The sequence below is a fragment of the Miniopterus schreibersii genome (assembly GCF_964146895.1).
Source record: "Miniopterus schreibersii genome assembly, chromosome: 16".
Classification (NCBI taxonomy): Eukaryota; Metazoa; Chordata; class Mammalia; order Chiroptera; family Miniopteridae; genus Miniopterus; species Miniopterus schreibersii.
Genome location: NC_138116.1, coordinates 10,579,437 through 10,593,446, shown reverse-complemented (window position 1 = coordinate 10,593,446; position 14,010 = coordinate 10,579,437). Strand labels below are relative to the sequence as shown.

The following is a 14,010-nucleotide window of genomic DNA, read 5'->3' as shown; positions in this document are numbered from 1 at the left end:
TGCTGTCATTTCCTTCAGTCCCCTCCGGTGGGCTATGTAAAGACTCCAGCCCTCGACTTGGTGATTGGAGGGTGCTTGGCAAGAAATGCAGAAGAATTCGGGACAGGATTTCACCAGCAGCGGAGAGTGGGGAAATGCCCCAGGCAGGAGTGCCTTTCCTTCCTAGATGGTGCCACGTGCCGAGAAGGCTCATGCAGGGGCCGAGCAGCGCCACCCGACCCTTCAAAGCAGTTTCCGCTTTGGGAGTTGGTCTCCTGAGGGGTGGAAGGGAATGTTCTCAGAGCCCAGCAGGCCTCGTCCTTGACAGTGAAGGTCATTTGAAGGCCAAGGAACAACTCTTGGGATGAGATCATGAGTCCCTTGGTTTCTGTCCCTTACATTTATCCAGCAGGGACTCTTCCTCTGCCCGGTATGAAAACTCTAGCCCGCTTTCATCACTCCTAGGTAATCAAAAGGACTTTAGTCTCCTTAGCCACAAAACAGTCTGCAGATGCTGATTAGAAAATGTCTACTGGGTGTAAAGGTCAAAGCTCATTCGGGGCTGCAGCCCCTCCCCTCTGTGCTGGGGAGGGGAGAGGGCAGGCAGACGGGAGGTTCTCCCTGGGTTGGCACTGCCCGGAGCTGCTGGCTGGGTCCTCTTTGCAGTGTTTAGAGTTGACCCTTTCTCTATGGGGACCTGTTTGGAATTCTTCAGACTCCTCCCACCCAGCTGTCCCCACTGAAGGTTCCTCCTGTGCACTTGATTCAAACAGGCATTTCCTTTCTCCTCTGCTCCTCCCAGGGGCTGAAGACCCACCTCCGGCATCACCCCTGTAGAGGTCGGCTTGCTCCTGTTGGTAACCTAATGTGACCCCACACTGTCACTGTCTTGTGCCCACATCAGGTCTGTGGGAAACACAGACATCCTTTGCCCAAACTGTGATTTGCAGACAGACAGCAGGGCCACCACCATGCTCCTTTGCGCCCTGCCCCCCAAAAGCAGGGCCAGCCTCTCTCCTCTACTTTCCCAGGTAGGGTTCTAACAGCCGTCCACCATGTTCCTAACCTTAGAGGATACACCCCAAGTGTCTCCCAGTGGTACCTTGAATCCCTTTCACTGGAACTGAGATGGGAGTGGCTACATGGCCTGAGCCTCAGTCTGTTCTCTCCAAAGAAATCCTCCTCAAAATTACCCTCCCTCCCTCCTCTCCACCCTTCACCTCCTTGGGGACATGGGAGGTTTCAGTTTCAGCTGTTGACTTTGACAATATGCACCTTCATTTAGCACCTCAATTTGTCGTGTCCCATTTGCTGTATCTTGGTGCTCCACTGAAAACTTCTCATTTGACGTCCTTTTGGGGTGCGGTGTGGCTGCCCCACTGTAGGAATCCCTGTGTACTGGGGTGGGAGCCCCTGCCTCTTGGAGGCTTCAAGGATATAGAGAGGCCATAGAGTGATGGAATGTCCCAGCTGCGGTCTCACACCCTCCTCCCCTCCCTGCCTCCCTGTGACGTCTCTGAGCACTCCCTTGCTGGCTTTGGGGGTCATCAGAGTTATCAGCAGCCTCCGATTTCAGATTTGTGCCAAGGCCAGGGTATCATAACCCTGCACTGGCACTTGGAAGCTGCCAACTTCCCGGTGCCACAGTGGTGAGGTCATCCTGGCATGCCTCCTCCTGCTCTGTCTCCAGGACTCCTTGCCATTCAGCTGCACACTTGCTATCACTCTGAGCTTTCCTTCCATAAACTCTGATTCTATGCTTGGAGCTGTGCCTCCTGGACAGTCTTGTCAAATGACATGGAGCTCTCACCATTAGACCTCACAGGCAGCAGTGTCAGCTTGCAGAGGCCCAGAGGGTGGTTGTTCCATGAGCTGGCAGACGGGGAGTTTCCCGAGCCCACCGCCAGCCCCTCTCACCACAGCTGCCCTGGGACAGTCAATGGGCCAGGGGTTTATACGGCTCATCTCGTAGCTGTCCAGAGACCCAGAGTGTTTTTCTCTTCCCTCCTCCATGCTCTCCATGGTGAGCCTGTGCTGGCTGGTGGCAGTAACTTGTCATTTTTGTCCTAGGTGTAGACACTGAGTCATTGCAGGTCTGGAGAAAAGACTACTGACCCAGCCAATAACTTACAGGCATTTCTCAGAGGTGGTGGCCTCTCCATCACTGGGTTCCTGAGACCAGCACATGTGAATGTGTGGCTGAATGGCCTTATAGACCCTTTCTTCTGGACAGTTCTCTTCATTGCCCTGTAGCAATATCCTGATTTATCATGGAGAAACTGGAATTGTTTTGAAGCTTATTGATTTCAGTAACATTGATGACTTGGTCAGAAACTTCGCTCAGTCTTCTTTGTTTAGAGTGCACTGTGGTTCCCTCAAATACTCACTGGCACTGCTGGCCTCCCTCTAACCAGGCAGTACCTATTCTGGGCATGCAGTTAAAGGGTTTGCCCAGTAGTTTAGAGAAAACGAACCAAACAGCTCTGGGGCACCTACCATATGCCAGGTGCTTTGCTAAACACGTTCACACAAATTCTCCTGTTAATCCACACCACTCCCACAAGACGAATCGGTAGCATCACCTTGAGGTTTAGGTGAGGAAGTGGAGGCTTGGGGAGGTTCAGTGAACAATGGTGCCTAGGCCTTCCCTGCACCTCCACCCCAGCTGGGGCTGCCACTGACACTTGAACACGGGTCCCCTGGCAGTGACTAGCAGCAAATTGCTCCTCTGACCTCACCCATCCTGTGCATCTTTGCTCAGTGGGGGCCTCAGGACTCTGGGCCCACTGTGGGGAAGGTCTTTCCTACTGGATTGTGGTCAGCTGTAAAGTGTGTGGGTGTGTGGGGTTTGTGTAATGAACTGTTTTCATCAACGTCCCCAGCAATAACATTTTCAGAGAGCCAGAGGTATGCAGCCCCCTGCTACTCGTAAGAGGTGCTTTTTTTTTTACTGTTTTCAGAAAAAATACAGAAAGATGCAGAGAGCTGTGTTTTTAGCACACACTAACTGTGCTTTTATCTCCTTCATTTGCCAACACATAAACCAGCTGAGGAAGCAGGTGTTGGAGACACCCCCAACCTGGAAGACCAAGCGGCTGGACATGTGACTCAAGGTCAGTGGCTGGAACTGCCTGCCAAGGCTTAGGGGCTGGGAGAAGGGAGATGGCAACATTCAGATGGACTCTACCCTGAAAAGAGAATTTGGACCTGGGCCCCAGTTCACGGGTCCGGGAGATTTTTAGAAGGTGGTGCTTATTAAAGTTGGGCTATTCAGATATAGAAAGAGCTCTAACACTTTTTTCCTAACACTATTTCTGAGTCATCCCTAAGGTGCTTAGTGTTCTGAAAAAAAGCTTGTCTTGTCCAACCCGGGTAGTCGAGAATAAGTGTCCAACAGAAACGCAAATACATTTGATGGGCGATCCTCCCCACAGGCTGTACCCTCTGGTCTGTCCCGGGAGCAAGGCCTCAGCCATATCACCACCAGACTATTTTCATCTTTCTTCTGTGCAAACCAAACCTTATTATGATTTTCTTCTCAGGGACCAAAACTGCTGTGTTCAAGAAAAGCAACTTTCTATAATCATTTTGCATAAATGCTTTAAGAACTTCAAGAACCTCTAGGATTTAAAAACTTAGGAAAGGGAGACCTCTGATACAACGTGGGCTGGGTTTGTTTTCTATCATTTGCTGTGTGAATGAACTTCAGGGTTTACTGTGTAATGTGGAAGCTTCTGGGTTGCAAAAGTGCTGGGAAGACGCTGTTCTTTTCTCCAGAAAGTGATAATGGGGTTTAGCCAATGTTTCCCACCACAAGGCCATCTTGGCTTTAAGAAGTGTCTGGTTCTGAAGAAATGTCTCATTGACGGTATTTTGAGGCCTAACCACACATTCCTACTCCCAGAGGGGTCCCTGCCCCATGTTTCTCATCTCACGTGGCACAGAGAAGTATGTTTTTATTCATAAGCTTACAAAGTTTTAAAAAATATTAGAAGGGCTAGTCAGTATAAGGGGAACCCTCGGTCTGTGTGCTAAATAACTGTAATCCCGCCTCCTATTTCTTTTAGCTCACCATTTTTCAGCTTAGGTAATATTAGAAGCTTCTAGAACCTTTGGAAATGATCGTTTATTTCCATAACAAGTGAATTTGAGTTTCTCCTACAAATTTTTATTGCAGGCTGTGTCTACATGCCCCTAAAACATATTCCACACCATGAAGATATCAGGCCCATAGCTTTTCTGGAAACTTTATTATTGTGCTAACTGAATGTTTAAATTTTTCTGACATCTGATGCCGACCAAGGGCCCCAGTAAGGTGCCTGTAAACCCTGAAAAGCTGAAAGCACCACCTTTGCCTGACTTTGGTTCATCCATGCAGGATTCATTTATTGATCACCTACTGTGTGCAGGCTCAGCGGTGGATGCTAGGAACACAGAATGAAGGGGGTCATGAGCTCTAGGCCCCGCATAAGAGTGGGAGGCGAAGGTGAGCCAAGGTGAGCCAAGGCTGGGCCTCATGGCAGTGAGCAGCTATACGGACTCCAACTGGGCTGGGGAGAGAGGGGTAGTCATGAGTTACCCATGAATGTTCACAACTGTACACGTGTGTGAACACATGCATTCTCCCACCTTCCTTCCCTCCCCGATCTGATCTCTTTCTCTTGCTGAATCCTTTGGGATTCTAGGTTTTGTTGAGAGGAGACCTGGGGAGTTGTGTGAGTTATTCTCTTGGGACCAGGTAGGATTGTCAAAGGGTTGGGAGTTTTAAAAAAATGTTTATTAGAAGAACCAAGAGCCTCACTTTCCTGTCCTTATACACAGTCAGATACTTTGATTCACATGAATGAACCAGAAAAAAATGAAGTGTGCCCTTCAGCGGCTGGGTTGGCACACAGCCAATTGTGTGAGCAAGTGAAAGCAGCAGTCCCTGAGGGCTGGCGACTTGGCCACACAGCGCCCATTCCTGCCACAGGGACCTGCCTCACCTTATGCAAAAGGCCTGCCCATGATCCATGACTGGATAAATCTGAGTCATGGTTCTGTTTACCAGACGCTTACAGCAGCTCTGTTAGCAAAGCCTTGAGCCCTGATGATGATAAATTCTGGATTTTCTGTATCTGTCAGAGCATGGGCTTGAAGCAGGGTTTGTTTGTGGTCCCCTGCTGGTTTCACTTGGCAAAACAGGGAACAGAGCGAGAGGGAGAGGAAAAGAGACCCTTGCTGCACCCAAGCCAGGTTCCACTTAGAGGCCAGAATCTTCTGGGTGCCCAGTGTCCCTAAAGAGCAGGAGGAGCTTCTGTAGCCCAGTGGAGTCAGCATGGGGCACCCACAGCAGGCCCGCAGCCCCGGGTATGCTGACATGCTCTGAGCCAACCAGATCCCGCCATAGGCAGAGGAATGATGCCAGCGCTAGATGGGGCCTTGGAGGTCACCAGGCCCAAGATGAGAAAACTGAGGCCTGCAGAGAGGGGCTCACGCAGGGTCACCTGGAGCTGGTGACAGGTAGACAAGAGAGTTTTCATTCCAACCAAGCAAAAACAACAAGGGTGAGCGCCTAGTATGTGGGCTTGCAATGTTGTTTAAATGTCCTTCTCTTATTTCAAGAAGTGTGTTCCCTCTTAATCAATGAGCCCCTGCTAACCTTTTGCCACTGCTGCCTCTTCAAACCCAGAGGAGTTGGGAGTTTCCAGTCAGCGGAGGGAGGTGCCTGAGAGGCCCCCGGCCCTTGGGCTTAGCTCTCAGGCTCAGCCTGGACACAGCAGAGAAGCACCTGGGGTCTCCATGCCGCCTTGGGGAGAGAAACAGCCAGAAGGTCCTATCCAAGTCTCTCATCATCTTCAGCATCATCCCATCTGCCAGCAGCCTCCTCCAAAAGGAGGCCTTCCAGAGCCCCACCAGGAGTGGGGACTGAAACAAGGGAACCAGGCTGAGCAGGCGCTGGCTTTTCTGAAGCCCACCTCCCCTGGACATCTGCAGTCAGAGGTTGTCCAGGACGGCGTCCTCAGAGAGCTGAGGGGCCATGGAGATGCGGCCATGGACCCGAGGATCCTGGGTCTGACCCGCCAGCATGTGCCTGACGGCCCCAGAGAAGCCATGTACCAGCCTTTGGGGACAGGACCTGAGGACACAAAGGGAAGTTGCCATAGCCTGGGGCTGCTGGAGCACCAGCTTTTGGGGGACCTGCACCAAGAGGGGCTGCCTCTGAAGGGGAACCAAGGCAAAGAGAGGATGGGGGGTGAGGAGGTCGATGAAGATCGAGACATCGACGAATCCTCGCCCCAGGAGTCCCCTTCGTCCCAGGAGTCCCCTCCCTCCCAGGTCTCCCCACGTCTGCAGAGCTCCCCAACCCAAGGCGGCCCACCCCCCCAGACAGTTTCCAGAGAAGCCACTGGCACCCCTGGTTTCCCAGCTGAGGGTGCCATCCCCCTTCCTGTTGATTTCCTCCCCAAAGTTCACACAGAGCCCCAGGTGTCAGAGCCCGACGGGCCCAGCGCAGGGCCCACGGAAGGGCACGACGGGCCCCCCGAGTTCACGTTCCACGTGGAGATCAGAGCCAATGTGCAGAAGGAACAGGGAGATTCAGAGGTGGATTTGGAAGGGGCTGCGCTTCCGGGGCCCCCTGGAGAGGATCCAGAGCCCCAGAGCCCCTCTGAGGGAGAGGACACAAAAAGGACTGACCTTCCAGAACCATCTGAAAAGCAGCCTGCAGCTGGTCTGCCAGGGAAGCCCGTCAGCCGGGTCCCTCAACTCAAAGGTCTGTGCCTAGAGCTCCTCCACTTGTTCCCGGTGACCCCTGTGCCACCCAGGCTGCAGGCACTGCCACTGAGCTTCCGGCCCCCCCCCCTTGACTCCTGCTGCTTCCAAGGTTCCTAGGAACAGCCACTAAACCGGCCCCCCGGGTCCTGCTGCCCACCCTCCCACGGCCATCTCCTGCCTTCAGGCTCTGGCCGCACGTGCTCCTCTCACGCTTGCCCGCCACTCTGCATGTCACCAACACCCACCCAGTGCTTCCTGCCCTGTTCGTCTCTCTCACCACTTGGTGTATCCATAGCAGTCCATTAGCCCACGGGAGGTTGGTGGGCTGTACTCCAGATAGGATAACAGCTGCTCCTACTTTTGAGGGCTTATTATGTGCCTTTAATTCATTGTCTAGAACCCTTCCAATCCGCCCCCCACAGTGGGTGGAATTAGCCCCACTTTGCAGATGAGGAAACTGAGGCTCAGAGAGGTAAAGTAACTTGGTAAAGGTTACCGAGTTCCAAGTGGCCTAGCCAGGTTCAGAGTCCAGGTAGGTCTGCTCTGAAACGGCCCTCTTCCTTGCACACCACAATGACTTCTAGAAGGTTCTGAAGTGTATCCTCCTAGCCCAGAGACGCAGAGGGCATGAGTCTGTCTTCTGCTGCTCTTGTCAGTGGACAATGCATTACTTTCAGCAGGTGACACACACAAGCACTTGGAGGTGGCCAGGAGCCCACACTGAGCCTTTGGCTCAACAATCCCCACCCCCACCAGCCCTGCCTTGTGGCAGGAGGGTCAACGAACAGGAGCAAAATGTTCCTGTTCCGAGCACCTCCTCCTCTTGAGCCCTGGGACCCAAGACCACAGTAGCCCTTTGTAGAGGCGGGAGAGGAAGTTTCGAAGTGTCGAGGTCTGTGTCCTGTCAGAGAGGGGACAGTTTACATCCCAGAGGAGGCTTCGTGGCCACAAGTCTGGTGCATTCATACATTTAGGACCCTTAGCATTTTAGAATTATTTTCAGGGTTCAGGAGTTGATGCTACTTAAGCTGTCAACTGCAAATGTCTGTTAAATTTTGATTCGGTCCTACTTGTCAAGAAAACTTGGAAATTATTGTAAATAAAGGAAGTTATATTTAAATTTTAGAACAGAAAAATTCTATGTCCTATTTTTAAATATCCTAAGTTCCAGAATAGTAGGGGACATAACTGTGGCTTGACAAATGATAAGTTTCCTGAGAATGATGTTTTATCGAATCCTAGGTCTACTGGATGCTGATAGGTGTGTCCAGGAAAAAACAAGAGAGTTCCATGGTTCAATAAGTTTAGAAAAAAACAGACTAAACAAAGTTAAATGGGGTTTGCTGGTGCAGGACTTGTCAGAGCCTTTAATATTCTACTACACATTTTAACCCTCTGAGAAGGACCCATAGTATGAATCTCCCAAAGTTATCTGATTTCATCTGCTCACACTCCTGGAAGAGGACCTGTTCAATAGTCCCCCAATTTGGGAAATGCTGATCTAGCAGATTCTTTGGTTGTGACAGGCATGATGATGGTCGATTTGGGCAAACTATGTGAATCAGGTTCACCTGGGCCTCTTGTTAAAAATCTTTTTTAACAAGATTCCTGGGCTCCACCTTAGGTTTATAGAGTCTCAGGGTGGTTTCAGGAATCTGTATTGTAATAACCTCTCCTGGTGATTCTTCACAGTAAAATCTGAAAACCTCTGGGGTACATCATCAATGCTGGTCACTCTAAAAATCCAGTCTCCAGTAGCCAGTGAGCAGCTCCAAGAGTTCCCATTGTCCTTGGGGCAAGGGTAATGCGATATTGAAACCACTGACCACTCTATAACCAGTCTTCAACAATGACTGTCAACAGGAGAGGGTGAGGCAGAGGTGACGCTTGTAGACAAGTGGATTGGTTTCACCAAGGGGTATGGCTTTCTAAACACAAAAATGGTCAATGGTTTAGTACTAAAATCCAGAGGTTATCCAGAGGATGGGTTATGGTAACCAGTTTATAGCTATTTCAGGGAAATGGCAAGGATTAGCCCCTTGGGAGGGCCTATAGGTGGTGAGAAGACCCTCCAGGGCTGGGTCAGGGGTGGGATGGGCTCACTAGAAAACAGCTGGGGCTGGTGACCAAAGCCCCCATTTAGTGAGGGGCTCGCTCTGGGAAGACAACTCACTCACCCTGACCCTTGGGTGACAGCGTGAGCAGAGGGTTCTGCAGGGGGCCAGAGCCAGGCTGAGCTACCCCATTTGTGGCCCTGGAACTGTCAAGTGCCCTTTTTTGGAGAGGAGTTGGCCCCAGCTCTGGGAGGCTGGCCCAGGCCGAGGCAGGAAGGGAGCCTGTGAAAGGCGAGCACCTACCCTGTGCCAGCGTGTGCCCAGAAGTTTCCTCTTTGTCCCCTCTGCATGTCCCCACCCTCGGCTAGCCTGCTGCCCCCTCGTCAGGGTGCTCCAAGCAATGACCCCAGAGTGCTGTGTTGATACTAACAGTGAGAGACGTAACAGGTTCAAGGGGAAAGAAAATCAGTGGGTTTCCACTGAGCCCAGATGAACGAAGCACATCTCACTACCCTGAGAAATCAGCCGTGCAAATGGGTGTAACGTACATTCTCATTTTATATTTCATCAGCTCGCATGGTCAGTAAAGGCAAAGACGGGGCTGGAAATGATGACAAGAAAACCAAGGTAAGCTGCTGAAGCGACGGACTGTCTGCTGCCGTCGAGTCTATCGAGAGGCTGTGCTTTATATCTGAGTTAATGTTTATATATAACGTGTGTGTATATATATATATATATATATATGTATGTATGTCACTGAAGTACAGCCGTCATTCAAAGTGCTTTGTGTTTTTATACAAACATAAAATTCCAGCATTCACCCATTTTGAACCTAAATAGGCCAGGGAAGGGCCGTAGGCAGGTTGATAAATTCGTGCTCCTAGGTGCAGTCCCACTAGCCTAGTTTGAATGAGCTGTTCATGGTAAATGAAGGTGCATTTGAACTTTCTGCAATAAAATTTGAATTCCTCGCATCATCCGCTTCCCACTGCAGGTCTGAGCTCAGCAAATACATATACATACACACGCATCGATAGGAAATACCATCTCTTTAGGGGGTTGAGCAAGGAAGGGATCTCCAACCTAATGCAGAGGATTCTGGAAAAGCCCTAGAAGAGAGGACCTATAAGGAGGGTTGGTGAGGCAGGAGTGGGAAACCGAGTCCCAGGAGTAGGAACAGCATGAGGAAGAGAGGCCACGTGCCTTCCGAGAACTAAGCAGATCGGGGTGGGGGTGGGGGCTGACATAGGAGGGAAGCCCGGCACCTTGAATGCTAAGTGGACAAGTGTGGCAGCGATGGTGCAGCAGATGCAGCTTCAAATCTCACCAAGGCGGTGATTTGCTGTTATGCTTTCATCAGTCTTCAGAAGGGAATCCAGGACCAGTAAGTGAAATAGCTGCCCACCACCAGCACTGCACCCAGGGCCATGCCCCTCCTCAGCACTTCCTATCAGCTGGAGTTTACTCCCCTCAATAACTTTGCTTCTTGGAAAACGTTCCTGTACCTGCACAGTAGTGTTGTTCCAAGAAAATCCCACTGTGGCCCTAAATGGAGACCAGTTTTTCTTAAAGGCACCTAAAATTTCCATTATCAATTCCACCTGAAAGGCCTGGGTGTTCATCAGTCCTGGAACCCTGATGGAGTCCCCAGGTGCAGAATGGTAGCATGTTAAGGGCCACTCCCCAAAGCGCCTGCCCTGTAGGAAGTCAGGGTTTCACAGCACAAGACCCTGTGAATTGGCTAAGGGTCCTGCAGACACTTGGGGACTCTACCCTACGTGCTTGAAGTGGTAGCAATAACTGCTTGTCAATCGTGATGCACATTTAGGAGAATCTGGGCCTCATGCATGCATGGCATTCGTCCATTCATTCATTCCCACACATGGGTACGATGTCCCTGCCCTGGAGTTGCTCACAGGCTCACAGCGAGGGTTTAGATCTCTCAGAAGCCTTGGCCAGGTAGGGAGCACTGCCTTGTGCAGCTGGGGAAGGGGGCCTTGCCAGTACCCACCCCCAGCTTCTCTTCCTTTTCACCAGCCCCGGGCCTCAGCTTGCATCCCTCCCCATCCCTCCCCTCATACTCCATCCCTTGGGCTGTCCTCCACGCCAAGGCTGGCCACAGAGAGGGCCTCGGCCACTTCAGTGGGGAATTTAAGGGTGATGAAGAACAAACCCGAGAAACCTGATAAAGTCTGTAGTCAGGACCTGCGCTGTCACTCAGGCCCTCTCTGAAACACATTTATACCGGTCCTCAGTTTAATTCCTAAAGGTGTAGCCCCCCTCCTCCACCAGGGCCACACATCCTGGTCTAAGTCCCCCAGAGGCAGTTAGGACAAGCCACAGGTGCCAGCCACACCATCGGTCAAGTGCAGCTGCCTCTGTGAGGTCATCAGCTCCCAAACACTTGTCCCATTGGCCACCTGCCCCATCCAGAAAAAGAATCAGGCTGCTTTTAAGTGGAACGTGTACCAGAGTAAACATTGGCCAGGTTAGGATTCACCAGACTGTGTTAGTTTTACTCGAGGTTTTAATCAGAAAGTGTGTGTGTGTGTGTGTGTGTAACCTAAGTGGTGCTGGGCAGAATCTTTAAGACTTAAAACAGGCCTAGTCCTGACTTTAGCAAGTACGAGTCTGTCAGGGAGATGGAAGGGCTCCGGAGGTGAGCAGGGCAGCCTGAGCTCAGCACCGGGAACTGGGCAGACAGTGCAGCACCGCTGACCCTTAACACACTGTAGGTGTTTGAGAAACGTCCTAGGATCATCTACTTTGGCGATCTCCAACTTTTTGGGCATGAAACACTTGTAAATCAGTGGTCTCCAAAGTGGGGGGTGGAGCACAAGAAAACCCAATGGGCTAAAGAACATTCTAGAACTTCGGTTTTAAACGTTGCCACATGTAAGTTCTATAATGTATATCATATGTTGGTATCATGGTATAGCTTTGATGAACAAGTGTGAGCTCACGAGGTCCCTTTCTGTTCTTACTGATGAGGGCTGTTAAGGGCACATGACCCAAACAGTTTGGAGATCGCTGCTGTAAACCATTACCTGCCTTATTTTTAGTTACTGTCCTTTTTCAGTTTGCTCCCCTCCCCCATGTGCTGACTTTTATTTTGATTTTATTTATGTTTATGTTTAAGACATCCACACCTTCCTCTGCTAAAACCCTGAACAATAGGCCTTGCCTTAGCCCCAAACGCCCCACTCCTGGTAGCTCAGACCCTTTGATCAAACCCTCCAGCCCTGCCGTGTGCCCAGAGCCATCCTCCTCTCCTAAACACGTCTCTTCTGTCACACCCCGAACCGGCGGTTCTGGAGCAAAGGAGATGAAAGTCAAGGTAAGGAAAACACCTTTGAAAAGAATCAGGCTGCTCTAACGTGGTTTTCAAATGTATGTTTCTTCTTAGCTGAAAAGACCTTTCTTCAGATAAGCCCTTACCTAAAAGCACCATGTGGAACGGTTAAAATTCTGGTTGAAATGGGGATGCGGACTCTGCGCCATCCTTCTGAGCTCCCCATAGTGCCTCATGGCAGCAGCCCCTGAGACACCTGAGGCGAAATCGCTGCTCTAATTGGGCTCTTTTGTCTGTTTCTGGGTTTGGCAACTGGCGTGCTTCCAGATTTCCGACTCTTGGGTTGGATACCAGCCTCCCTGTGCAGCAACGCCTGTCCCACTAGACTGCTCCCTCCTGAACCACCTTTAGGTCCTTGGTTAATGTCAGTTTGAGTGTGTGCTATGCACCAGGTAACCGACCCTGGGAACTGCCCGCTGGCTGTGCTTGTGCACCTGCTCAGCCTTGGGCCAGTTTGCTCATTGATGTTGGTGTAGCGCACCTGAGCTTGCCGGAGAACAAAAGCATACGGCCCGGCTGTTAGTCTTGGTCAGGTTTAACAAAGTGTCCTTGAGGGCCTCTGGCGAAACCAATCACCATCAGATCCCGAAGGAGAGTCAGAAAACGGGTGTCCACGTGGGAATGGCCTAACATTCTATTGACTGGCCCCAGGTGGATAAGGAACCTGATCATCGCTATAGGCTCTGTGGCCTTTTGTAAAATACATTAGCACAACTCATGCCAATAACTCATGTAAACAGTTCCTCCAGGAGGAAATAGTATTCAGAGCGCTTGGCATTTGGGTGGGAATGTGGGTTTGTGTGCCCAGCAAACCCTTGCTATTGTAGGAGATATTCGTTACATCTTATAGACAAAGGGTCACCCCAATCTTGGCCTCAGTTTGAGTTAAAGTGGTTAAGCTGGGGCTGGCATCGACTCCAGGTGACAATGACCTTTCCCAGTGGCAGAAACCATTCTACCTTGCTTCGGTTTACAGGGGGCAGATACTAAAACTGGAACGAAGATTGCCACACCCCGGGGAGCAGCCCCTCCAGGCCAGAAAGGCCCGGCCAATGCCACCAGGATTCCAGCAAAAACCACGCCATCCCCAAAGACCCCACCCGGTAAGGGTAAGAAGAATGTCCTCTGGAACCCAGTCCTTGTCCCCAAAGGCCCTGGCAGTTCTAGCCCCCCGATAGCTAATCGATGCCTACAGTTTACTAAGCACCAGAATGTGCATTTTCTTTTCAACCTTCTTGACAGTTTTCAGAGGTAGATATTGAGTCCCCACTTTTTATCAATGAAGTTGCGGCTCAGAGTTTGCTCAGCTAAGTCTAACCCACTCATTGGAAACTTGAGGAAAATGCAGCCATGATTAGAGTGGCAGGAAGGGGGCTTCTCTGAGCTTCTGTGACCCCCCAGTACAGGGCCCCTGAGAGGTATTTTTCAGTCCCCAGCTGAGCCGGCAGCCTGGCTACATCAGTCACTGTGCCTGACCTCACACAGGGCTCAGCCTCTGCCCAGCTTCACTTGCTGGGATGTTGGGGACCCTCTGACAGAAGCTGAGGGTCGTAGCTGAGCAGTTGCAGGCTGTCTATCCCTACACTCCTGTGAGTAAAACCCAGTCGGTTCTGAGTAGCAGGAAAGGTTTCAGTGCAGTGATTTAGCTTCCAGTGGTGCTGTTGGCGGCGGAGCAAACAGCACCAGGTGTCTGACTGGCGGGGTCAGCAACCTCGGTACCTGAGCTCTGGCTAGCAAAGAATTCAGAGCTAAAACCCAAACTATAAGAGAACGCTTATTTATAAAATCGCAGAGGTAGAAGTAATTCATAGAAGAAATGAGCTTAGGAAACACATTATAGAGGCAAAGGAAAGGGTCCTAGGAGCTTGG

General features: G+C 51.0%; 1 protein-coding gene across 25 annotated transcripts in view; it reads left to right on the top strand.

Moving 5' to 3' along the window:
• Positions 1-14,010, top strand: part of MAPT (microtubule associated protein tau) — a 75,483-nt gene that overhangs the window by 39,897 nt on the left and 21,576 nt on the right. For 8 of the 25 annotated variants that reach the window (XM_081162829.1, XM_081162825.1, XM_081162824.1 and 5 more), the window contains 4 exons: positions 3,027-3,092; positions 9,361-9,416; positions 11,929-12,126; positions 13,118-13,244. In XM_081162829.1, the coding sequence (XP_081018955.1) occupies positions 3,027-3,092; positions 9,361-9,416; positions 11,929-12,126; positions 13,118-13,244 (447 nt within the window). Of the gene's footprint in view, positions 1-3,026; positions 3,093-5,650; positions 6,734-9,360; positions 9,417-11,928; positions 12,127-13,117; positions 13,251-14,010 lie in introns of all 25 variants that reach the window. The other 17 variants (XM_081162843.1, XM_081162845.1, XM_081162844.1 and 14 more) reach the window with 7 other exon arrangements.